At 41.4% G+C, this 24,985-nt stretch overlaps 2 protein-coding genes across 4 annotated transcripts in view; one reads left to right on the top strand and one right to left on the bottom strand.

Moving 5' to 3' along the window:
• Positions 1 to 24,985, top strand: part of Crybg1 (crystallin beta-gamma domain containing 1) — a 181,463-nt gene that overhangs the window by 146,444 nt on the left and 10,034 nt on the right. For all 3 annotated transcript variants that reach the window (XM_074077510.1, XM_074077517.1, XM_074077525.1), the window contains 12 exons: positions 5,748 to 5,874; positions 7,572 to 7,607; positions 8,549 to 8,706; positions 10,963 to 11,089; positions 11,182 to 11,327; positions 16,777 to 16,903; positions 17,105 to 17,137; positions 18,023 to 18,135; positions 19,510 to 19,639; positions 22,667 to 22,806; positions 24,080 to 24,203; positions 24,579 to 24,737. In XM_074077510.1, coding sequence (XP_073933611.1) covers positions 5,748 to 5,874; positions 7,572 to 7,607; positions 8,549 to 8,706; positions 10,963 to 11,089; positions 11,182 to 11,327; positions 16,777 to 16,903; positions 17,105 to 17,137; positions 18,023 to 18,135; positions 19,510 to 19,639; positions 22,667 to 22,806; positions 24,080 to 24,203; positions 24,579 to 24,737 — 1,420 coding nt within the window. The remainder of the gene's footprint in view (positions 1 to 5,747; positions 5,875 to 7,571; positions 7,608 to 8,548; positions 8,707 to 10,962; positions 11,090 to 11,181; positions 11,328 to 16,776; positions 16,904 to 17,104; positions 17,138 to 18,022; positions 18,136 to 19,509; positions 19,640 to 22,666; positions 22,807 to 24,079; positions 24,204 to 24,578; positions 24,738 to 24,985) is intronic.
• The window catches only part of Rtn4ip1 (reticulon 4 interacting protein 1), a 71,758-nt gene continuing 65,123 nt past the window's right edge, over positions 18,351 to 24,985 (bottom strand). The window contains exon 9 of the mRNA XM_074077583.1: positions 18,351 to 24,854. Within this exon, the coding sequence (XP_073933684.1) occupies positions 24,822 to 24,854 (33 nt within the window). The 3' untranslated portion in view covers positions 18,351 to 24,821. The remainder of the gene's footprint in view (positions 24,855 to 24,985) is intronic.

Genomic DNA, 24,985 nt, shown 5'->3' with positions numbered 1-24,985 from the left:
ATCTCTTTTTGATGTGTAAGGTTATTTTCCAAGGAAAATATGTATTTTACTGCCTTAAAAAATTTATATACAACAGCAATTTATTCAGCTCTTGATTCTGGAGGTTGGGAAGTCCAAGAGCCTGGCACCAGTATCTGGGGAGGGCCTCTGCTGTGTCATCCCGTGGTAGAAGGGTGCAAAAGTGTGAGTTAACATATATTTTGGTTAATATCATTTGTTACCCAGGAGGTCTTGAAAAGCTATGAAATTTCTAAAGGTGGTTGATTTAGAATGAAGAATTAGGAAAAGCCCTTTTTTTTTTGCATATTTTCTTTAAATGTAGCAAGGATTTGGGACTTTAACAAATATAAATCTAGTACAGTGTCAGAGATGTGTCCAGGGGTGGAACCTGAGCAGTTAAGAAATGGAGGGGCTGGCTGGGAGGGCAGGAGAGGCTCAGGAATTGGGTCTGAGGTGCCATTTGCACATTACAGAAAGGGCAGGAGGGGGAGCGGGGTGGGGCTGGAGAGGGCACTGGTCAGAGAGAAAAGCTTGGGTGTCCTCAGCACAGTGAGGTGTGAAGTCAGGCCCAGCACGAGATACCAGAGGCAATGAGCGGAGCCGGAGTTGTTGAAGCCGGGTGAGCCTTGGGCACATTTCTGTTTAGACACTGGGAGGAGAAGTAGGAATCTTAAGTCTGAGAAAATGACTTTGTGTCTTTTGGCCTTTCATGTTTTCACATCAAAGGAAGCTGTAGTCTTCCCCCTCTTTTTTCAAAGCATTGATGTTGAGCAATATCACTTTCCTTAGAGAAGAATGCAAAGGGTGTCTGCCATAGGATTTTAATCTCAGTGCCTGGAGGGTTTGCATGAATCAGGCTCCGTAACACTGGGCCACTGTGAACTACACTTAAATAGCATCTCTTACCTTTGCAGTAAGGTCACTTTGCCTCCTGAGTGTAGTCACAACCCTGTCCCAGCCTACAGTTTGTGATGACCTTGCATGGGGACACACACCATTTTTCTGGCTGTTCATTTCTGTGTTTCAAGAACTCATGATCTTCCTGCCCCAGTCTCCCCAGTGCTGGGATTATAGGCATGCACTACCATGCCTAGCTGGGCTGAGAGGATGTAACTCATAAATACACAAGCTCATTTTGCCTCTTTTGGTGCAGTATCTATACTGGTCTTTTTGGATGGTGGGGGAACTTTTCTAGATCCATTAGGAGATGTGTTCCAGGGCCCACTCACTCTGGACATGCACAAAACAAGGTAATACCTGTCAAATTCTTATTCGAGGAAATAATTCCTAACTATTTTCAGATTCTGTTGAGTGGATTTGTTTTTAAACTTCATTTTAAGCAGTCATCTAATCAGCACCCATACTTCTGGAGGTGAATGTTATAAAGTATATAACATAAATTTTATTTTTAAGGGTTTGTTTGTATGTTTATTTATTTGGTGGGACTGGGGTTTGAACTCAGGGCCTTGTACTTGCAAAGCAGGCATTTTACCACTTGGGCCATGCCTCTAGTCCTAAGTATTTGTTATATATTTTATTTTTCTAATAAAAACAAAACTTTAGAACTTCACAGACACCGTGTGGTCTGCCCCAGTACTATCATTTAGGCAAGGAGGACAGGCTCTGGTTGCTTCCTCCAGACTCTGATTAGGTGTTAGCAGACCATGTGCTAGAATGTTCTTTTGCTAGCTAAATATTCTCTGATCTTTTTTGCAATGAAATAGTTGATATATACAGAATGATATCTGTGTATATGTGAGTTACAGAGCCTAATAATGAAGCAAACCCCAACCCACACCCTAGACTGTTACCAGCTCTGCCACAGAACTGTGTGTCACCCACCCGGTTCCCGCTCCCTCAGTGCATACATGACTCCTCTCCTAAGATTACCCACTCTGATGAGTATACCTGGATTTTGGTCTTTTTCTATGTGATGGTCACTACATCTGTCTCATTGTGATGCATGTCATGTCATGTCATGTCATGTCATACAGAGCCCAGTTTTTACTACAAAGGCTTTCAAGACAGTAGAAATAGAAGTTCAATATACGCCTGTGTAGCAAGCATCCACTAGACTCAGTGATTGTTAACATTTTGTTAACATTAACATGAGCACTTGAAAATGAGTTATAAGTATCAGTTCCCTTCATTGCTGTCCACTTCAGCTTCAGTCTTTATAGTGACATTCTCCTGTATGACATTCATCATTATCTCAGAAAATTAATGATGTCTATCATGACATGTAATCAGTAGCCTATAGGCACACTTTCCCAATTGCCTGAGGAATATCACTTTATAAAATTTTTTAAAATTAAGATCCAGTTGTGGTTCACATAAATACATTTGGTTTTTTTGTCTCAGTATGACTTCTTTAATCTATGAAGTACTCCCATCTCTTTGTTTCCCATGCCAGACTTTGTAAGAATTTAAGCCAGCTGCCTTAGAAAATAGATTTTTCTGAGTGTTTGTTTCCTTACAGTATCCTTTAACTTACTCTGCTGTTGTCTGAATTTTCCATATAACTAAGGGTTAGGCCCATAGGTATCATTACACTGACGTTGAACAATTTTGGCAAGGGTACTTCATTTAGGTAGGCCATATATGTACGGTGCATCCCATTGGGGGCAGGTGCTGACTTGCCTAGCCACTAATGATCCCAGGTTTGCCCCCTTGGTTAAAGAAGTGCCATTGTGAAAGTTCATTTACCCCTTCAAGATTCCCAGCCACTGTCTGTTGAATGACCTCGGAGCTGGTGTTCAATACATCATCTCTCAAGTAGCCAGTTGGTTTCTGTAAATGGCCAGCATTTATGTGCAGCTGTGTCTTAAGAGTCCAGCTGGGAAGACTGTTAAGTTTAGCTTTGCTTCCTAGATGGTCATGACATGTTAGTTGTTTAAGAACAAGTAGACAAGATAGAACCCATTTTTCTTAGATGACTCAGAGTATTTCTAGTCAATCACACACATTTTTAATGTACAGATGAACGGCCATTGTTGGCACCTCAGAAGTATTCATAAGTATGTGTTAGGAGTGAATGCATTCATATAGGTTAAAAATAGTTCATGCTTGATAGTTGTACAGTATGACTTTAAAAACATACTTTGGGGATTTTTTTGTTTTTTGTTTTGTTTTTTTGTCTCTTATTTTGAGATAGGATATTGCTGTATAGCCCAGGCTGACCTTGAATTTGTGACCTTCCTGCCTTGGCCTCCTCAGTGCTGGGATCACAGCTTTGTGCCACCACACCCAGCTAAAGTCATACTTTTTTCATGTGTATTGACAAAAGGTCATTACCTAAATGCAAAGGCAAAGAGAGTTCCTTTAGAATCTGAAATAACATTGCCTGAAGGTGATTTCCCCTCCCCTGATATAGCCTCGTGAATTCTGTATCTTGTTGGACAAGAATTTAGGAAAAATGAATCAAGCTGTATAATGTGTTTTCGGATCCCAAAGTGCCCCCTGCATTCATAAATGTCAGTGTGTGTTCCCCAGAAGGCCTCCAGCACCCAATGGTGAGAAAGGACTCTTAGAATCCAGTCTTTTACTTTTATTAGCATATCTTGCTTTTTTCTTCCTCACCCCTTTTTAAAATAATTTTGACAGGTTTCCTTATTCTGCTTTCCTACATGCATATAAAGTACTTTGAGAACACAGTCTTTCCCAATGTGTACCAGTTTATTTGTTCAGTTTCTTAGAAAATCCTCTCTACCCAAAATCGCCTTTGTCTTATAAGGCACTTTCCATGCTTCAAGGAAAGTGAAATTTCAGCACCAGTGAATAAACCCTCTCAGAACTCAAATTATAGAAGGAAAGACCTAATGAGAAGAACTTTTGGGAAGTATCATTTCAAACTCCCCAAGCCCAAGCCCCTTCACTTGTGGAGGAGTCAGACAAGACCTTCAGGCCTTTGACTGCTCAGCCTACAACAGATTTCATCACAGAACTGCCAGTATTTATGTCATAAAACTCATCTGTAGCATGCCTGTGATCACTCTGAGCTCCAAAAATGTGTAATGCATCCTTAACTGTCATGTTTTAAACATAAGGAAATTCGCAGCACTCCCTTCTTGGTCTGTTGTGTGTGTGTGTGTGTGTGTGTGTGTGTGTGTGTGTGTGTGCGCACGCGTGCACGCGCGTGCAGGTTAGAGGTATTTAAAAGACAAGCCTCTCTTTTCCTTCATTTAATTTGTTTTAAAAGGTATAACATTTGTACAAAAAACATTTGTACAAAAAAGGTACACAACAGATCTTAAATACATAAGTCAAGTGAATTTTTATAAGCGGAACCATTATCTAGATCAAGAAATAGAACATTCTAGCCTCTCAGAAGCTCCCTCATTCATGCCTCTTCCTGTTCCTCCTCACCTCAACCCCCTGTTATCCTGACTTCTTACATTGCACATTAGGTTTGATCCCCCACCTGGGTACGCCCAGCCTCCCAGTATTCTTTCATGTGTTTGTTGACAGATCTTCAGTAGGATTCTGGTTGTGCATCTCTGTGTAGTTAGTCTAAAGAAAGTATTGATTGATCCAGGGGAATCTTTAACAGAAACTATCACTAAAAATGTACCTTGGGCCAAAATTGAGGATAAGAGGAAAGCAAAGAGGGGGAAGCAGCAGACCCACTTTGTTGGTAAAGATTTCATTTGAAGCATGGTAGTGTACCACAGCAAGGCATTTTAGCTAGACTAACGAATAATTGGCAAGTGTAAGCAATCTAAAAGTCTGGGCGTGTCTGTGAAGGGTACATTGACATCTGCCTTGTATAAGTCACCTCTCCAGCAGCTTCACCTTCCAGAGCGCTCCCAGAAATGAAGCCTTTCACAGGATTTGTAGACAGTTGTAACAGGCTTGATTTTATGGGTCCCTGACTTCTGCACAGTAGAGGAGGGTGGAGCTGCTGTTTCCGTACCAAAGCAGAAGTGATAGCTGACAAGCCTGATAGAAGGGTGTGGTATTGCAAAGCCATTCAAATCAGAACCAAGAACTGGGTAGGCTTTTAGCCTGGGAACAAGTAGCTCTACAGACTTTCAGAACTCCTGAGAACACCACTGTGCATAGTAATGCTCACAGCGATGATCCTAAGTTAGTGTGAAAAGAGTAAATTTTGTTTGGTGCGCTCCCTGTAATGGAAAAAACCACCATGGAAAATGGTTGGGAGCCTGGGTCCCAAGCCATTTTGGGACAGCCCCAGACAGCCTTTGATACTTAACAGCTGTGTGTCCTGGGGCAATTGACTTCACCTCATCTGTACAGTGGGAACAGTTGTTCCCTCCAGTAACATTCCTGTGAGGATTAAATGAAGTTCTAGGTGGCACCTCCTAAGCTTTAGGGAGATGTTGGCTGTTACTAATCCTCAGCAATCCTTAAAAAATGATTAGGTGGAACACCATAATGTTTGGTTACAAATGAGGTGTTAGCTCTAAGCAAGACTTAAGATTTCCCCACTTGATCTCTAAATAAACATGGTGCAAAGAGACAACTACTTTTATTACTTGGAAGTGATAGAGCCGCTTACACTTAAAGGCATTTAATAATAAAGATTAAAAGAAGTGGGCAAAGCCAGCCAAGGAGCAAAGTCTCACATCACCCTAACAACACTGAAGTGCAGCCAGATGTAGTTGTGGGTCCACATCCCCTCTCCTCCTCTTTTTCCTCTTGTCACTGGGGTCCTGGGTGCCAGAGAGGAGGAAAAGCTGAAATAAATGACGAGTCGTCTGCCTCTTCCTCCCTTGCTTGTTATGTAGATGGCTGATTTATGAAGAACCTGGATTTCAAGGTATCCCTTTTATCCTGGAGCCCGGTGAATATCCTGACTTATCCTTCTGGGATACTGAAGAAGCGTACATTGGATCCATGCGGCCTCTGAAAATGGTAAAAATGACATCAAACTCTTTTCTCTTGTTGGCTTGACAGTGATGTGACTTTGAAGCAGTACCACTGACTTTTTAAGAACAAATATGTGGTAGATGGATCCTGTTGTTGGATCGAAATAATAGAAGCAATAGCTTACCAGGTGCTGTGGATAAACAAAGTGGGTAAGACTGTGTCCTGCTATCGAGGCATCCTCAGCCTGGAGAGCCAAGATGTGTACACTGAGCCTCAATGCAGCACGGGGTTAATAAGTGAAGGATTAAATGTTCGTAGAAAAATGGGAGGAAGGATAAATAAGATGCCAACAATGGGTGATGTGATGGAGAATGGGGTAGTTAGGAAAGCTTCATGAGACTCAAGTGAGGTCTTAAAATAGGAGCAGGACTGTTGTCGATGGAGCTGTCAGCGAATGGTACCAGAGCCAGGATGCCCAGCGGGGAAGGGCAGGGCAGGCTCAGGACCGGTCCATCCAGTGACAGGAGGGGGCTGGAGGTGTGGCTTAAGCAGTAGAGCACCTGCCTTACAAGCGTGAAGCCTCCAGTAGTGCCCAAAATAAGACAAAACAGAGCCAGTCTGAGACAACTTAGAAGTTAGGAAGATAATCTTTCATCTTAATTCTACCCCTCCTGACAAAGTGTTTGATTTGATGTCTGCATATTTGCTGCCCTTGATGCAAATGATCTGAGGTTTTGGTTTTTTTTTTTTTCCCCTAAAATTCATTTTCAAAGAGCAAAGTTTTATGACTGTATGAAAGAATTACTTCAAGTTTCAAAAGCGGTTCATAGTGATGATTTTAAAACTCTAAAGTTTATGGTGTTCGAAGGCATTATTTTTAAAATGGTTACTCGGCAGTATAGGCTCTGGTTTGCTGATAAAACCAGCCTCTTTCCTTCAGAATTACAGTTCATTTGAACATCTTTGGCCACAGGTCTTTTTAAGCTGTTAAAGATATACTGGTAAGAAATATCTGACTTCCCACTGCTGACTTTCAACTTGACCATTTAATGTTTTTATGTAATACCCTTTCTCTAGTTTATTTTTAGGGTTTTTTTATTTTTCTAAATCTTTCAATTACAAAAGTATAACAACCTCTCCCACACCCATCCTTTGGGATGTTTTAAATGTTCTCGATGGTTATCTTATTTCACAAATCCTCCAGATCATACTGTGTGAACTTCAACAGTTTTGCAGGCATGGGTTGCAAAATCAAAGGCCTCCAGGGCCAGGCAGGAAATGCGAATGGGCGAGGCTGGCTGGGAGTGAGCTTAAGGGAGGGGTGGAGGAGGCCGAGGCCAAGGCCAACCCCAGCCAGAGCTGCTGAAGGACCAGCTTGGTGCAGGATGAACCAGTACAGAGGTGAAGACTGCTGCCTGTGAGGATTTAGGTCCAAAGGTGTCAGACTTTAGACATGTTTGGCAAAAGAAGTGAGAAATATGAATTTTTATGAGAAACTTCCTGAGTTAAAACACACACATACACACATATGCACCTGACACGCGCGTTCAGCTTATGGATCGCCTGTTAGTCTCTGCTGTCGACTGTCGTCTTCGTTTCCAGTGTTGGTAACCTTACCACTGTCTTGTGTAAATGTTAAAAAGGGAACATAATCACGCTGAGGTTCCACCACTGTGAGTCATATAAAATGGTAAGGTAGCAATGAAAAATTATTTTTCTTACTGTGCTGTTTTTCTGTTCAGGGTGGCCGGAAAGTTGAATTCCCAACAGATCCAAAGGTAAACGTGTGTGTGTGTGTGTGTGTGTGTGTGTGTGTCTGTGATTTTACTTCTGCTGCATCTCCATGAAGATAATGCGTGTGTGACTTGTACGCATATAAGCCTCCATCACACTTAATTGCAGCCAGCAGAAGCCGTCCCAACGTTCACAGGCCATGCTTCCCAGAAGGAGATGCTGGTGCACTAGTTATCACTAGCAGCATGTGTACCCGAGGCTCATAGATTCACTGTGGCATTACATTTCTGGCCCGGCTTGCTAATTTCGAGGCCTGTTCTTGCTTGCCAGTAGCCAGGAAGAAACCTTTTCAAGACAAGTTCTCCCTACTCCACAATTCTCTTTCTGTTTTCTACATCTGTGCCAAGTACTGGATGGTGTACTTATTTTTTCATTTTTCAGTCAATTTCCTCTGATGCTTTAGTTTATCCTGAACAAAATATTAAATATCATTTCTCAACATAGAACAAAAAATTATCATTAAAAAAAACTATCTTGCTAGGTGCTGGTGGCTCACACCTGTAATCCTAGCTACTCAGGAGGCAGAGATCAGGAGGATCGTAGTTCCAGGCCAGCCTGGGCAAATAGTTCAGGAGACCCTATTTCGAAATACCGTTCACAAAAATAGGGCTGGTGGAGTGGGTCAAGGTGAAGGACCTGAATTTAAGCCCCAGTACTGCAAAAAAAACTGTCTTTTGAACCTTGTCTTTGGCCTTTTCCACACAGGGGTTGAGAAGCCTAGTGGTTTTGCTTTGGTGGTACTGGGGTTTTGATTTTTTTTTAAAGCAATGTTATTAGATGCTGTTATTTAGTAAATTTTAAAAATACAATCAGAAAATCTTAGTTTGTGTTCTAGGAGTTATGCTATTAAATGACCGATTTAATGTTTAGCTGTTGAGATGTTTAACTTCTCACAGATAACTGTTGTATCCCATTTCTCTTGTAGGTAGTTATTTATGAAAAGCCTTTGTTTGAAGGGAAATGCATGGAACTGGAAACAGATATGTGTAGTTTTATCGCGGAGGGAGGAGAGACAGAAGAAACCAGTAGAGAGGGTCATTTGCCCTTCACGGCAGTGGGGTCTATGAAAGTTCTAAGAGGCATGTAAGTAGAAGGGTGACTGCAAATGTCTCTCTTTTATACTTGATAAAGTCATAAATGTGCCCTTTTCCTCCAGAATACAATAGTTTTGATTGTATGGTGTGGTGAATTTCCTTTCTTCCTTCCTCCCTTCCTTTCTTGCTCCCTCCCTCCCTCCCTTTTTTCCGTGGTTTTTTGAGACAGGGTCTCACTGTGTAGCCCAGGCTGGCCTTGAACTTGCAGTTCCTCTGCCTCTGCCTCCCAAGTGCTGGGATACTAGGCATGCATCACCACACCTGGCTTTGTGTGTATGACAGTGAGTGTTGAACCCAGGGCCTTGCACACACTAGTTCTGTGCTGCATGGTGAATTTTGACAGCTGTGTCTGGTCTCTCAGCCTGTGGATCGGGACATGAGAAGCAGCTGAAGGGACTGGGGGCCGGGGGTGGGGGAGAGGGAAGTCCAACAGCAAGGCTGATAAATTGGCCTGTTTATATTGGCTAAACCTACAATCTTGTTTATTAGAATTATGTTCCAAACTACACTGGTTGGCTCATGCCACCAGTGGGAGACTGAGATCAGGAGGATTGCAGTTTGAGGCCTGCCCAGGCAAAAAGTTAGACCCCATCTCCACCAATAGTTAGATAACATTTGACTGTCATCCCTGTTATGTGGCAGGCTGAGATCAGGACGATGTGGTTCCTGGCCAGCCTAGGCAAAAACAAGTTTGTGAGATCCCATCTCAACAGAAAAAAGCTGGGTATTCAAACCCCAGTACCACCAAAAAAAAAAAAAAAAGGATCACCTCCAGGCTGGCCTGGGCAAAAAGAGAGACCCTATCTCCAAAATAAACAAAGCAAAAAAAGCTGGAGGCATGCCCACGTGGTAGAATGTCTACCTAGCAAGCACAAAGCCCTGAGTTCAAACCCCCGCACTGCCAAAGAAAAGGAATTATGTTCTGAACTAATGAACTGTTAGCTTGCTCTCTAATTTTATGATCTTCCTGCATTTTGTAGGTCTTACACATTTCACATAGAATGCACTTTGAAACTGGTCTTACAGATAGGCAAAACTCATAATATTTTAATTACTGTTTGAAGAAGGCTTATCTAGTTTTTGGCAAATTATTTGCATATATATGCATATATCTTTATTTGCATAGATTGTATCTTTGTCCATAGAAGATACATATATGATTAACAAGTATATATAAGATGCTTGACATCTCTAACCATCAGGGAAATATGAATTAAAACTACAATTAAAAACACAGTGAGTATCAGTACACATCTGTTAGAATAGCTACTATTAAAAATAAGTGAAAAAGGACAAAGGAACATCCCCTAGAAACTGACAGCTGTTGGTGAGGATGTGGAGAAACTGAAACCCCTGGGTACTCTTTATGAGAGTGCATAATGATGTGACTCCTGTGGAAAACAGTGTCTGTTCTTCAAAAATTAAAATAGCATTAATGTGTGATTCAGCAATGCCACTTCACGGTATGAACCCTAAAGAACTGAAAATACATCAGATGTTCAGTGCAGCTGGCAAGACATGAATGCATCCACTGATAAATAATTAAAGCCAACCTGGTGTGTACATACAGTGAATAATCTTCAGCCTTAAAAACTCATTTCGACTGGTCACAAAGCAATTTGTTTAGAGGGAATTTCTGTCATATGGAACAATGTGGACTCTGAGGACATTATGCTAAGTGAAATAAACCAATTATAAACAAATTCATCAAATTTGCACTCTGTAAGACAAAGTAACAAAGCTTATAAAAACAAAATGTAGAATAGAAGTTGAGGCTTCTAAAAAATGCAAAAGGTTTCAGTTATGGAAAATGAAAAAGTTCTTGAGATCCATTGCAACACAAAATGGATACAGCTAACAATACTGTGACATACACTTAACTTATGTTAGTCTTTTTACAATAAAAATGTGTAGTACAATAAGCCAAAAAAAAAAAAAAGAAAAGAAAGCTTATCCAGTTTTACTTGACGAAGTTCATTTTAGCTCTTATTTAAACACATGCACACACACACATCTCCCTTTTCCTCAAATTCTCCCAGATGTTAAAGACTATTAAAGGATTCCAATAATAACAACATGCATAATAAATTTAAGCATCATTTCCCAAAATTTTAGAGAATTCTACTAACACATAAGTTTACGTCTAGCTTCTTAACTATTGCTATTTGTCAGCGAAACTGATCTGTGCACGGGCAACCTCTTAACTGTCTGAAAATCACCGCCATTCGTGTTCTCTCTGCTGCAGTTGGGTTGCCTACGAGAAGCCTGGCTTTAGCGGTCATCAGTATTTGCTAGAAGAAGGAGAATACAAAGACTGGAGAGACTGGGGAGGTTACGGCGGAGAACTGCAGTCTTTGCGCCCTGTATTAGGTGTAAGTTAAACACAAGCTAACACCTAGTACTTGGTCTTTTTTGGATAATTACCAGCAACCCTTTGAATGTTGATTTTTTTTTTTCTTAATAGGACTTTTCAAACGCCCACATGATAATGTACACTGAGAAAAACTTTGGATCCAAAGGTTCCAGTATTGATGTGTTAGGAATTGTTGCTGACCTGAAGGACACCGGCTATGGAGCAAAGACACAGTCTATTAATGTGCTGAGTGGCGTGTAAGTGAAATAATCCCTTCAGGATTTGAAGCCTGGGTTTTGCCTGGGTTTGTGTTAACCTAATGGAGTCTGTGACACAGAGTAAGCACTCAGCAAATAAGTATCTCAACGGCTATGCCATTTGCGTAGTGCTTTGAAATGTTTCTCATGGAATCTTACGTTAACATGCAAGTGTTCTACTGAACACTGAGGTAGGCTTTTGGGTATCTTGATAGAATCTTGTCATTCTGCATGAAAAGATAATGAACTTCTCATGATGGGAATCAAATAATAATAGTAATCTAACATTAGAAACCTGAGGTTGGGACAAAGTGACTTTAAATTTTCCTGGGGTCCTGCACCTGCTTCAATGTGTTTCTTTATTATCTTAGCATAAAGATAATTTGTTATTTATTTACTTTTGTTTGTTTTTTGAGATAGGGTCTTGCTACATGCTATCCTCAAACTGGTGATCCATCTGCCTCAGCCGCCTGAGTGCTGGGATTATAAGCATGCACCATCATGCTCAGCCCAGTGCTTTATTAATGGCATATCCATTAATAAAGATGATCAGTAAGAGAGATGACCTTCTGGGATGCGAGTGACCATGAGCCAGGCTGAATTGGCTCAGGCGAGTGAAATGGAACTCATTGGATTTGATAATTGTCAAGTCCCGTAGAAGATTTTACTTCAGCCATGGCTGGATGTAAGAAATTGAACAGTGGCATCAGACTTGGTCTGTGTTGGCTTTACTTTAAGGAGGCCCTTTTCATCTGGTGGCCTGTGCCACATCTGGCTTTTGTTCTTCCAACTCATTGCACGCAGTGGAAAGAGCTTCTCTTCCCCTCACATGTTCCGGGTTTGACCCTGTCACTCTAGGCATGGATCCAAAGTACATGCCTGAGCCAAGGGGCTGGTTGTACCTTCCCTAGAGTCCATCCCACAGGGGCCACTTAGATGTGACTGTGGCGGGTGGCTCCCAGGAAGGGTGAGGATAGATTCCAGATGGGCAGGACAGCAGAAGTCTGTTATAGGGAGTTGCATGATCATTCTTGTGATCTATTCTGATTTCTCATGTGAGGTATTCTTGCAAATGTGAAAAACTTTGACATTGGTTCTGTTGAGAGTGGTTGATGTCAGTTTTATATGTCTTTGAGTGACAAAAGCCATTTCAGTCAGCCTAGCCTCAGCCCTATATATTGCATGGGCCTCCCTGGTAGCCCTGGCAATCTGAGCTGGGTCTCCAGTGCAGTGTACTCTTATTGCTGGTCATGCTCAGTCCAGCCTTGTGAAGGCTGCTGCTTGCGGTGCCCTCCTGGCAGAACGACGTCAGTCTTAGCAGAAAATGCCTTCTGTTGGGTCCTATTCTGGAGCCGAACATTGTAGAGTCATAGTTGGTTCTCTACATTTCACCTGAACTATATGGCAGAAGTCACTTGAAATGGCGCAGTGGCTCTGCAGTATTTTAGATTACCTTTATAGCTAATTATTTAGGAGGAGAAATACAGTGACTAACTCAGTCTGGTGAAAGAGTTGTGTGTTTTGATTCTCACCAGGTGTGTTGGCTCATTAGTCATGTGCCAGTCATCCACCCTAGGAAAGGATGCCAAAGGATGCTGGGTAGACGTTTGTAGAGATTGTGCTGTTAGCACCATAGCGTTCTTTGCCCAGTCTTTTCCTTTTTAACTCAGCCGCTGCTTACTTGAGATTAGTTTCGTTTATAACATACTGCTTTTATATGTTCCTGTTTTTAGTCATTCCTGGTTGTATTCCTGGCTTAGCCTTTTTTGTGGTTGTTACAGTTGAGTTTTGGTATTGGGGGGATGTTAAAGGGAGGCACACACACACATACTCACATACATACATACATACATACATACATACATAGTTCCTCTTCTTTGGATGTGGAAGGACTTCTGTATTTACCAACTGTTTCCTTATTTTCATTCAGTTTGTCATTTGACAAATATTTGTTGAAGTCTGTTATGTGCAGAGGATTATATCATATCCTCAGAGAAGTTACAGTATTTATATAAAAGTTATTGCCAGGCATTGTCGCTCATGCCTGTAATCCTAGCTACTTGGGAAGCTGAGATCAGGACAATTGTGGTTCAAGGCCAGCCTGGGCAAGATCCCATTTCCAAAATAACCAGAATAGAATAGACTGGAGGTGTGACTTAAGTGATAGAGAGGTGGTTTTGCAAGCTCAAAGCCCTGAGTTCAAATCCCAGTCCCACCAAAACAAACAAAAGCCCCAACATAATTATTGCTACAAAGGAGGGAGAGGTTAACTGTGGAAGTACACAACAGAGAGAGATGAATTTCCATCTGGTGCAGACAAGACTTTGTGAAGGAGGTTGGACTAGAGTTAGGGCTTGCAGGATCGGAAGGCTAAGACATGCCAAGATGAGGAAAAATTGTTTCATTTTAATGGCTTTATTTTTATTGGTAAATAAACATCTTAATTTGCTTCTTTATTTCTTAGCATGGAAGTCAATGCTAGAAAAAAACTTTTCTTTGTTGTTTTGATTTTTTGAGACAGAGTCTTACTCTGTACTTCAGGCTGGCCTCAAACTCTCCATTCTCCTGCTGCCATCTTCTGAGTGCTGGGCTTACAGGCATGTACTACCACACCCAGCTAGAAAAAAATCTTTTGAAATTCTTGTTCTGTGCACTGTCTCCATGGAGGCTCAGTACCACATGGGTAATAAATTCCCTCGTCTTAAGCTCAGTATTAGCTGAGAAATACAGATGCCTTTAGGAAGGATGCTCCTGAGAGCACCTGAAGCTTCTCGGAACTACATTCCATTTCTGCTTGGGATGTCAAAAGAAGATCCTTCTGATAGCCCTGCTTATCAGTTTCTAGGTCTGGGCTATACTCTTGCTCAGAGTGGAAACTAATTCTTTTTAAACTAAGACCAAAATGAAATAAGTCTAGAGTTAAGATTAAAAAACAAAGGTGCTGTTGTTTTAAATTCTTTCTCTTTTGGCCTTCCATACAAGGGCGGGTTTGCCCTGCTGTCCTTAAATTCTGAGCAATCATTTACTACACCAGGCTGGGATCTGCTAGTACTTGTACCTGCCTCTCTTCCCCACCCCTTACTGGTCTTCAGACAGAGAAGTATTGATTCAGGTGTACAAAATCCATTCGAACGAGGTTGGTCAGGTCTTTTTTAAAAGTCCCAAGTATGATAGACCATATGGTGTAGACCATAGAGCAGGGACTCTCATATCTGGGTTTTGGGGTCCCCCCACCTCCCTTCACGGAGATTCACTTGCAGCTGGAAGGAAAGCAACACCACTCCCAATCCAAATGACATCTGACAGTGTTTCCCTGCTTCAGCTTCAGCAACTAGACAGGCCTGCCTGGGTCCTGGGGGTGTGCTGACTAGTAATGGCTTTATTTCAGTTTCCTTAGGGAATGGCATACTCTTACTTATTGGTTAAAAACAAGGACTGGCCAGTTTCTCCTGTGCTTAGGCTCTTCTCCCTCCTCCCCGGTATTGCCCTCTAAACCTTGAAGTCGAGCAAAAAGACCTTTAGCCCTTTAGTCTTAAAATTGTTACAGACTCAGAGCCCTGCCGGGAACACTTTGTGTGGTATGAGTTACCGTCTCTGTTGCAAAGTCCTGATTTATGTTAAGTCAATTTTCTTGCAAAGCAGACACCACCAGCACCCCCCACCATGGCTGTGCTCCCTGCGCCCACCTCACGCCCTGCTGCTTCCTAACTCTGTGATTAGCCGATGGCTGTGTGTGCAAAGGCACTGCAGGTGCCCATGTGCCAGGCAGCCTCACCAGGTCACCACTGGGACCTCAGCCAGCTCCCTTGCTTATCAGCAAAACTACAAACTTGCACAAAGGTTAAGGGTTGTCTCCAAAGCTGCCTGAAAGCTAATGTTATGATCACAGCCGGAAGAGGGTCTTACCTCCCAACCATAAAGAGTAGGTTTTTCGAGTTGCTAATAAGTCTGTGAAATGGGGACTTTTCTGAACGAGATGATGTTTTAGCAGTTTCTCTGTTCAGCAGGCCAGAGGCATACAGATGTTAGCTGTTGGCATCGGTCACACTGGAAATTTCTGCACTGTTCTTTTTCTCCTGACAGCTGCTCATTTCCTGCTGATGGCTGTACTTGCACTTTTGTTGAAATGAGTACTTTAAATAGTAAGATCTGAATCTTTAATCACAAAGTGTGTGGACTCTTAGGTGTGGCTTACTACCACAATAAATGGAAGGGAACTTTATAGGTAGGGCACATAGCAGGCGGGTCACAGAGTGAAGAGAACCTTAGGAGCTCTCACAGCTGCAGTATGCTCTGGCCACTAAATAATGTGTCACTCTGGACAGGTCACTTCCCACTCATAACAAGCTCTAACAAATAAGTCCTTGTTAGGCTTCCTACCCATCTGCCAACTTTCAAGAACAGAGGTTTTGTCGTCTTCACCTTTGTATTCCTAGAGCCAGTAGAGTTCCTGGTCCATGACAAATAGGCTGTCCATGTGTATTGAATGAGTAGATTAACTTTCCTGTGTCTTTAAATTTTCGAATCTGTCCAACGGGCACATCAGTACTTCCTGAGATAAATGTGAATCCATAGATGTGAGAACATTTTGGAAAGTTCTGAGTGTGATGCGTGGGTAGATACCACTCCTTTAAGCCGGGAGAGGATCATTTGAGCAATGAGCTAGCTAAGGAGTGAACACCGAGTGTCTCTTCCCTGCTACAGCATTGGAACACCTTTTCTCTTCAAACCCTTTACCTTTAGATAGGAAAAAGTGTCAGTAAATTGGTCTTCTTGAGTTTTCACTTTGAGTGTAGCTCACTGAAAAGCTAACAAATGAAAACATTCCAAGAGAGATTTGTTTTGAATACGTCTGTGAGTTTGTTCAGTCTGCTTATTACCCATCTGCGACATGTTGGAAATACTGTTTGAAACAAAATTTTAGTTAGCCTCATTTTTTTTGTATTTAACTTTTTCAGTATGGTTTATTGTATGATACAGACATAACTTCCTGTTAAGATCTTCCTGAAGAAATCATTTAATGTTGATAACAAAAAGGATTCTTGCTTACTTATTAAAAGAACTAGGCTTTTCTTAAAAATCCAATTTTGGGGGCTGGAGGTAAGGCTCAAGCAATAGAGCAGTGCAAGGTCCTGAGTTCAAACTCCAGTACTACCAGAAATGAAAAAAAAAAAAAAAAACTACCCTAGAGTAGCAGAAAAAACCCCCAAAACATAGAATCATCCTCATTGCAGCTTGTTTAAGGGCTAGAGATTTGATAAATAAGAATACCAAAATGTTCACATAAAGCAAAAATATTCTTCTGTTTACCATTTTAACTTGTCTTATAGACAAATTTAGTCTGTTCCTCTAGATTAATGGAAAGCCAGAAAAATTACGGTTCCTGACTAGCAAAACAGATGCACATTTCTGTGAGACATACTTACAGCAAGTGTTTTTGTTTCTTTAGATGGGTAGCCTATGAAAATCCTGACTTCACAGGAGAGCAGTATGTTCTGGATAAAGGCTTTTACACCAGTTTTGAGGACTGGGGAGGCAAAAATTGTAAGATCTCTTCTGTTCAGCCCATATGTTTGGTAAGGAATTATTTTTTCTTATGAGAATATTTAAGTACATTCTGGATTTCCTTCATGTGTGCTTCTTGTTCATGTAATACTGATTGCTACAGAAAATATCTTAGGTTATTTTTAAGCAGAAATTACTAATGTGAAAGAAAAAAGGTTTTTCAACATGTGTGCTCTGTTCATTTTCTTCTTCTTTTTTTCCTTTAATTTTAGGATTCCTTCACTGGTCCAAGGAGACGAAATCAGGTAACTTTAAAAATATTCTGTTTTTATAATTCAGGCCTTCCACTGAAAAGCTGAACTTCAGTATACAATGTCAGACATTTGGAATATATTGTTAGCTTAACCCATTTTTATGTCTGAAAACATAATTGTATTTTTAAAATAAAGAAATGTTAATTTTAATGTTTAATTGATTGTACTGACCCATGTCTAAATATTTCTTGTTACAAAGCTAATTATGGAGAGCAAAATTTTATGTATCATTATACTGAATCAGAGTTTAATATACAAAGGTAAGTATTTTAGGCGTAATGTCCTTTTGATACACATTAAAGTCACTTCACATTTGCTGTGTCTGCCTTAGACAATTTATGGTCTCACCCGAGCCTTCCGTCCTGACACTCAAACCATCAGCAATTTTGCACTTGTTATTTAGGCGTTTTAATGAAGTATTCAGCAGCTGTAATTACAGAGGTGCAGATTCCACTGGTAGCCTTCTTTATTGGCATCTGCATGATTCTAATAGGTCAGCAAGAATCTTCCACTGAGGGGGACCATGCTACATGATCCTCAGATACAGTTTATTGTTAGGGCTGACGAGCAGTTACTCTTGGCCACAAGAAAGCTTTAAAATGCCTCCTAACTTGTTAACGACAGGGTGTTCTATAGAAAGTTACCTCTGCTGTCGGGTTGTCCTTTGATGTCTCTGAACTAAGTAGCTATGAATGGGACTGCCAACGTGTTTCTAATTGTTCATTAATGTTGAAGTGGAAAATTAAAAGATTTATAAAAGTCACAGCAGTTTACTGTAACAAGAGGTGGCAGGTCAGGATTAGGTTATTTCAAAAGCTGACTGAGTTAACATGGATTGGAAAATAATTTTATGTGTTTCCGTTTACTTTTTTAAAGATTCACTTGTTTTCAGAACCACGGTTTCAAGGTCAAAGTCAACGTTTTGAAGAGACAACAAGTCAAATTGATGATTCATTTTCAACTAAGTCTTGCAGGGTCTTGGGAGGCAGGTAAGCAAAACAGGGGAGCGGCAGAGCCAAATAACTGAGGTAAAGTAGAATTCACACACCAGGAAGTGCTTCGTGACATCTGTCAGGTGCTTGGCGTTCACAGCATGAGTGAAAATCAGTCTGGGTTAGAGCAGCTCTGTCCTTTCTGACCTATTCCTTGTCTCTAAGATACCTCCCAAGGGAGATTTTTTTTTTTTTTTTTTTTGAGGCAGACAGGAGTGGGACAGGCACTGTGTGTGACAGGCAGGTAAGGAACAGTGCATGGCAGGAGTAGAGTGGGATAGTTGTTACGAGGGCTGCTCAGGGAGCACACCACCCTCCCTAGCTGTGAGGGCTTTGTGTTGGGCAGAACAAAGCTGGCTTGCACTGGAGGGAAGGGCCAGCTCTGAAGACCCCTTGGGCATATATATGAGTTTTGATGGAAGCCAGAGGAAAGGCGGTGAGCCCCCAAGTGCCATACTAAAAGCAATGGCTGTACAAAAGCTTTATTAGAGAAGGGAGAGCCCAAGGCCAGAGAAACTTAGGATCTCTTGGAGCGATCTGTAAAAAGTAGCTGAGGCGTTACATCAGTTATTTTTATGGCAATTGTGCCTTTCATCATACAGTTCTTTATGGACTGGGAGCGCCATCATACCATTCCGCACCAAACAGTGGAAGAACACTTCTTGGGAACTTCTTATGAAGCATGGCAAAGAACCATTTTACTAATAATTTGAGGCCCTGACAGGCCAAGTGACTTCTCTAAGTTGCTCTCATGTTTTGACTCCTGGCCCAGCACAGGGGCACTGGAAATGAGGGAAAGAGGGTAATGAGAGAGGGCATCAGTAAACCTTGAGAGGATCCTTTGACAAAGAGAACATGAGGCCTGGAGCTACACTGGCTGAGAACATGGTGGTACGCATGAGAGGAGCAAAGAATGCCGGGAGGTGGGGAAGTAAAAACATGGGTCATTCCATGGAGAAGGAAGTGCTCTTTCCTGGCTTCAAAGTTAACAGACTTATGAATATTAACTTGCCACAAAATGAAATGCAGTAAATATATTGTTATTTTTGAAGAAAGAACATGGTTATCAACAGCCTTGTGTTTATTTTAAAGCAGACTGCCTCAAAAAAACCTACTTATTTATTTTATTTTTTTGGTGGTGTGACCTCAGGGTGTCACACTTGCTACTTGAAGTTTGAGCCGCTTCCCCAGCCCTGTTTTGTTTGGTTTTTTTTTTTTGAGATAGTGTCTCACAAGCTATTTGTCCTCCCGCTTGCTGCCTCCTGAGTAGCTAGAATTACAGGCATGAGCCACCGGTGCCTAGCCTAAAAGATCTATTTTTGAATAGGAATGCTCAAATTGCATATGTGTGTGGTTTGTTTCCTGCTGCAGCTGGGTTGCGTATGATGGAGAAAATTTCACTGGCAATCAGTACGTGCTGGAAGAAGGTCACTATCCCTGTCTCTCTGCAATGGGATGCCTGCCTGGAGCAACTTTCAAGTCTCTTCGTTTCATACATGTTGTAAGTATGCCCATTAGTATGAATACAGCATTACAGACATGTATGGTTCACATCGCTGCTGGTGAGAACCAGGAATCCAGCAGAACTTAGGGATTCACATGGGAGGCAGACAAAACAATTGCAGTAGAGCTTTCCATTCAGTAACTTTTGGTCTCTTTTTCAGTTCTGAAACACATAACCTATTGTGTGCTGTTTTCTCACTCAGGGAATTGAGTTACCCATGCTCCAGAGTAGTCATAGTTCAGGGACCCTCTCCTGTTTGTTTTTCCTCTTTCTATCTGGTCCATATTTCCAATCCTCTCTCCTCCTCATGCACCCATTACAATGTGTTTCGGGATACACTGGAATATTCTTGAAAAATATATGTTTTTAAAAATCTGTACTTAGGTTTTTAATTTACATAAATATTATGCTATGTTTCTCACTCTAACAGGAATAACTCAATATTTAACATTGAGAGTTTTTAAGAGCTATCATTTTGTCATGTGTACATGTAGCTTATCGATTCTAACTGTATACATATTCCACCACCCTACACTACTTGTTTACTCCTCACATGCAGCTATCTGTGAGACAGTGGGAGTCTCTTGGGGCTATCCAGAGCGAAGTGCTGGATTCACCAGTGAGGACAGACAATTGCATTTGGTGCTGCCAGATCCAACCTAGACACCCAGTGGGGAGAACACAAGTTCATGCTTTCCACACTGCCATCACTCTTTCTAGTGTTGCCATTTTGATGGAACAGGTAGAAAGTGTCATCTCATGGTTGGGTTGATTTGCATCTCACTGTTAGTGAGGTCAGTATCTCATACGCTGGTCATATGCTGGGTTTTCTGATGGTGAAATGCCAAATCATATCCTTTGCTCAACTCTTTCTTCAGTTTATTGTATCCTTGTAGTTTATTCTATTATCACTATCTTGTTTTAGGGAGTTTTCAATCAAGTGACTTCTCCCAGGTTGTCACTTGTGTGCTACTCCTGGTTATACTGCCCCCCTTTTGGACAGAAATCTTTCACTTTGATGTAGCCAAAGCAATAGTTAATACAACAAAAACTGCAAGATTATGTCCAGATATTTAACACTAGGTGTATCTACAGTTTGGGAAATTTTAGTCACTTTTGGAGGTTGATCTAATAAAAAGCCTTAAACACATATGGTTGGTTATTTTAGTCATAAAGGTAGGGAGAACATGTGAGTTGGCCTTCTGTTATCCCTTCCTGCCTGTTTAAATAATAAAATGCTGTTGAGACATGAAAATGGCATCAGCAAAGCATGGAATGCTGTGGTCAGACTCATTAGCTTACGAATAATAAAAGATGACTTTATGGTAGTTAGTCTGCTTAGAATTCTAAAAACTACCTACCTACTAGTATGTATTTGAAGTTTTCCTGCTATTACTCATCCAGAACATGGCATATATACTCATATGAGTTGGACATGTAAAGATGGTGTCTTTTAAAGTTTTGATTATGAGGAAATGGAGATTTTTACCCATAATAAAACTAACCATTTTGGGGGTGTTTGTGGTGGGGGATGGAACCTCAGGGCTTTATGCATACTAAGCAAGCACTCTACCACTAAGCTACATCCTAGCCCTAGACTACTTTTGTTTTTTGTTTTTTTTGTTTTTTTTGGGATGGGGTCTTTCTATGTAACCCAGGCTGCCCTGGAATCCACTATGCAGCCCAGGCCAGCCTCGAACACAAGTCCTCCTGCCTCTGTCTCCAAACGCTGGGATTGTAGTCATATGCCACCATGTCTAGTTTACTTTTTTTTTTGGCAGTACTGGGGTTTCAACTCAGGGCCTTCACATTGAGCCACTCCACCAGTCCTATTTTTGTGAAGGGTCTTTTGAGATAAGGTCTTGCAGAACTACCCAGGCTGGCTTCAAACCGCAATCCTCCTGATCACTGCCCCCTGAGTAGCTAGGATTACAGGCGTGAGCCACCAGTGCCTGGCACCTGGTTTACATTTTTAATTGTAATTTAACAATTCAAAATTATTTAAATGCTTTTTGATATTACACTTGAGTGTTTAGAGCATTTTGGCATACCACCTCAGAGAAAAGCACAGTAAACATGCAAAGTTGGTAATACTGCTGCAACTTTTCTTATTTCCTCCTTGTATGTTTTATATAACCTAATTCCTACACCATAGAACCCATCTCCACACAATAACCTGCTTGGTTTACTGACTGACGAAGTCTTCCCAACACGTCAGGGCGCATCCACATAAGAGGAGCAGTAAAGTACCCTGCCCGCGCCACAAATCTTTAAGTGGCTGGGGAAATGATGGTAATCCCCTGTGCTTTTTCAGCGTGTCACTTATGGTCTTAGGAGTGTTATCGGAGCCTGGTCTCGTCCAGGGTCATATGGGTCTGTACTTTGGCAACAAGCATAAACTGCCATTTCTTCGCTTGCCTGAAAATCAGTGGTCCTCTAAAATGTTTGACAGTTTGAACGAGGGGCTTCTGCCCTGCTTTTTTCTCTCTTGACAGTGACTGTTACAGGAAGGCTTGGGAGCATGAGAACATAAGGACTGTTTTATTGGCAATTAAAATAAACAAACAAAGGACATTTGAAAATGCCTGCAAGGGGCAAGCTCCCAGATTAGGCAATACAGGGTACCACGAGGTCACTAGACACCAGACTGCCACAGCCCGCTCTTCCTCACCATTTGTATGGTTTCCCAGCCTGTCTTTGCTGGAAAGAGGCTCAGTTGAAAATAAATTCCACCTAATGTGTCGACGTTCCGTGTGCATGTGCACTTCCTGTGCCCGGGTGTTCTTTCTCCCACTTTATCACATGACTTACGTGAACTCGCCTTTATTTGCAGTGGAAAAACTTCCTGCCCCTCTGTCCTTCCTCTCTGTAGCTTTGGAACCGGAGACACCCAGACCTCCTGGGAAACGGAGGTTTTGAGTAGGCCAAATCTGGCAGGGCTTTGCCCTTGTAACCAGATGACTTCATAAAAACTTCAGATTGTTACCAGATGAATAACAGAACATTATTTTTGCTTCCAAACAGGAATTTTCTGAGCCAATAATTATTCTTTTTGAAAGAGAAAACTTCAAAGGAAAAAAGATTGAACTTAATGCTGAAATAGTTAACCTTCAGTCACTGGGATTCAACACACAGATCCGTTCCGTCCAGGTTATTGGTGGCTTGTAAGTTACCTGCTTGTTGATCCAATAAAAAAGACTTTTTTTTTTTTAAAGAAATATGGTTTTACTACACAGCTCTGGCTGGCCTCGAACTCACAATCCTCTTGCCTCAGCCTCCCGAGTGCAGGGAATCAAGGTGTGCCCTGGCTTTAAAAAGTTTCATTTCTAATTGGTAAATAATAATTGTGTATATTTACAGGGTACACTGTGATGTTTTTAAAGTATACGCTGTGGATCAGATCAGGGTAATTAGCGTGTCCACCACTTCAAATATTCATCATTTCTTTGTGGCGAGAACCCCAATTTAAATCCTCTTTTAGCGACTTTGAAATGTATGTTTTATACCGACTAAAGTCACCATGCCGTGCAGTAGAACAACACTTACTCCTCCCGTCCAACTCTAATTTTGTGCTCATTGGCCAGCGCTCACCCCTCACCCCTGTTATCTCCCTGGCCCCCACTGCCTATGGTAACCAGCTTTCTTTTACTCTGTGTGAGTCCAACTTAGTTAGGTCTCACAATAAGTGAAATCATACAGAATTTGTCTCTTTGTGCCTTGCTTATAAATATTAAGTTTAATCGAGTTTTTTTCCTTGCATTACATGAATTGACATAGCACTCCTGATTTTCTGTATGGGTTAGTTTTTTGGCAATAATGGGATTTTGAACTCAGGACCTCATGTTTGCTAAGCAGGCACTCTACCACTTGAGCTACTTCCACAGCTGTATTTGCTTTTGTTTGTTTGTTTTGACGTGGCGCTGGCCTCTGACTGCCATTTTCCTATCTATAGCTTTCCACATAGGTGGATTACAGATGTGATCCACCACACCCAGCTTGTTGGGTTCTTACTGTCTCTACCCTAGGTTGGCCTCAAACCACAATCCTCTCAATTCGCATCTCCTGAGTAGCTGGGACTGTAGGTATTGGCCGTGTCTGCGCCTGTGAGGGCCAACAGTCACATGCCTTCATAGTATCCTTTTCTTGGTGGAAGAGCCATGTGTAAAGCATCCTTCAGCCTATGAAGATTTTTTTGGTTTTTGAGCACTCTTTTTTTAGCAAATAAGAGAGAGCTAATATTTCTGATCCTTTCAAAGACTTAGACCTTTGATATTGGGAGCTAAGGGAAAGCTTTTCCTTTGACTGGCAGATGCTGTACAGATAATTAAAAGTCAACCAGGGAAGATGTTTTTCAGCTTTGAATAAAAATAAAAGTGTTCGGGTCTATGGTCAAATGGGAATTTCCACACACTATGGTTCCTTTTTTCTCTTTTCCAGATGGATTACATATGAGTTTGGCAATTACAGAGGTCGGCAGTTCCTGCTGTCACCTGCAGAAGTGCCTAACTGGTATGAATTCAGTGGCTGTCGGCAAATAGGTTCTCTGCGACCCTTTGCTCAGGTACGTTTTCCTTCCTCAACCTGTGAATAGTCTTTGGAAAATTTTTTTTGTAAATGCAATTCAATTCTAAGTTTCAATTTAAAGTTTTAAGTTGGCTCCTCCTCCCCTACCCTCAGTATTTGGGCTGTTTGTGGCACCGAGAGGTGAGGTAGCTTCAGAAATGCCATTAAACCTAACATCAAACATGGTGTGTCCCAAACTCTGGGTTGACCAAAGGTAGGCACTCTTATCACTGAGGAAATCTTAAAACCTCTAGACTCGTGTATACATCCCTCATCCGTCCCTCACTTTGGACTTTTCCACATATTAATACCTATTCAATCCTCTAAACAGCACAACTTGTCTATAACTACTGCTGGGATTTCTGTCTTCTAGAAACGAATTTTCTTCAGACTTCGAAACAAAGCAACAGGGTTGTTTATGTCAACCAATGGAAACTTGGAGGATCTGAAGCTTCTTAGAGTACAGGTCATGGAAGATGTTGGTGCTGATGACCAGGTTTGGATTTACCAAGAAGGATGCATCAAATGCAGGGTGAGCTTCTAGGATTAGTTGCGCTCGGTAGTACCTGTCTAGTAGCACAAGGAAGGGACTTACCTTTATGCTTTTGGTCTTTCTTCAAGTAGCTGCTCCTTCACGATTCCTGGCGCACTTTGAGAAATAAATTTGAAGTTGTTTATTTTTTTTTTTTCATGAAACTGTTTCCTAGCTCTGTTGGAACCTATCTTAGGAACTTAAAATGGGTTCTAAATCTAGCACTGATCTGAGATAAGTGTCTATAC

Source organism: Castor canadensis, chromosome 1 (genome assembly GCF_047511655.1).
Source record: "Castor canadensis chromosome 1, mCasCan1.hap1v2, whole genome shotgun sequence".
Lineage (NCBI taxonomy): Eukaryota > Metazoa > Chordata > Mammalia > Rodentia > Castoridae > Castor > Castor canadensis.
Note: the sequence above shows the minus strand (reverse complement) of the source record. Positions and strands in the feature narration are given on the sequence as shown.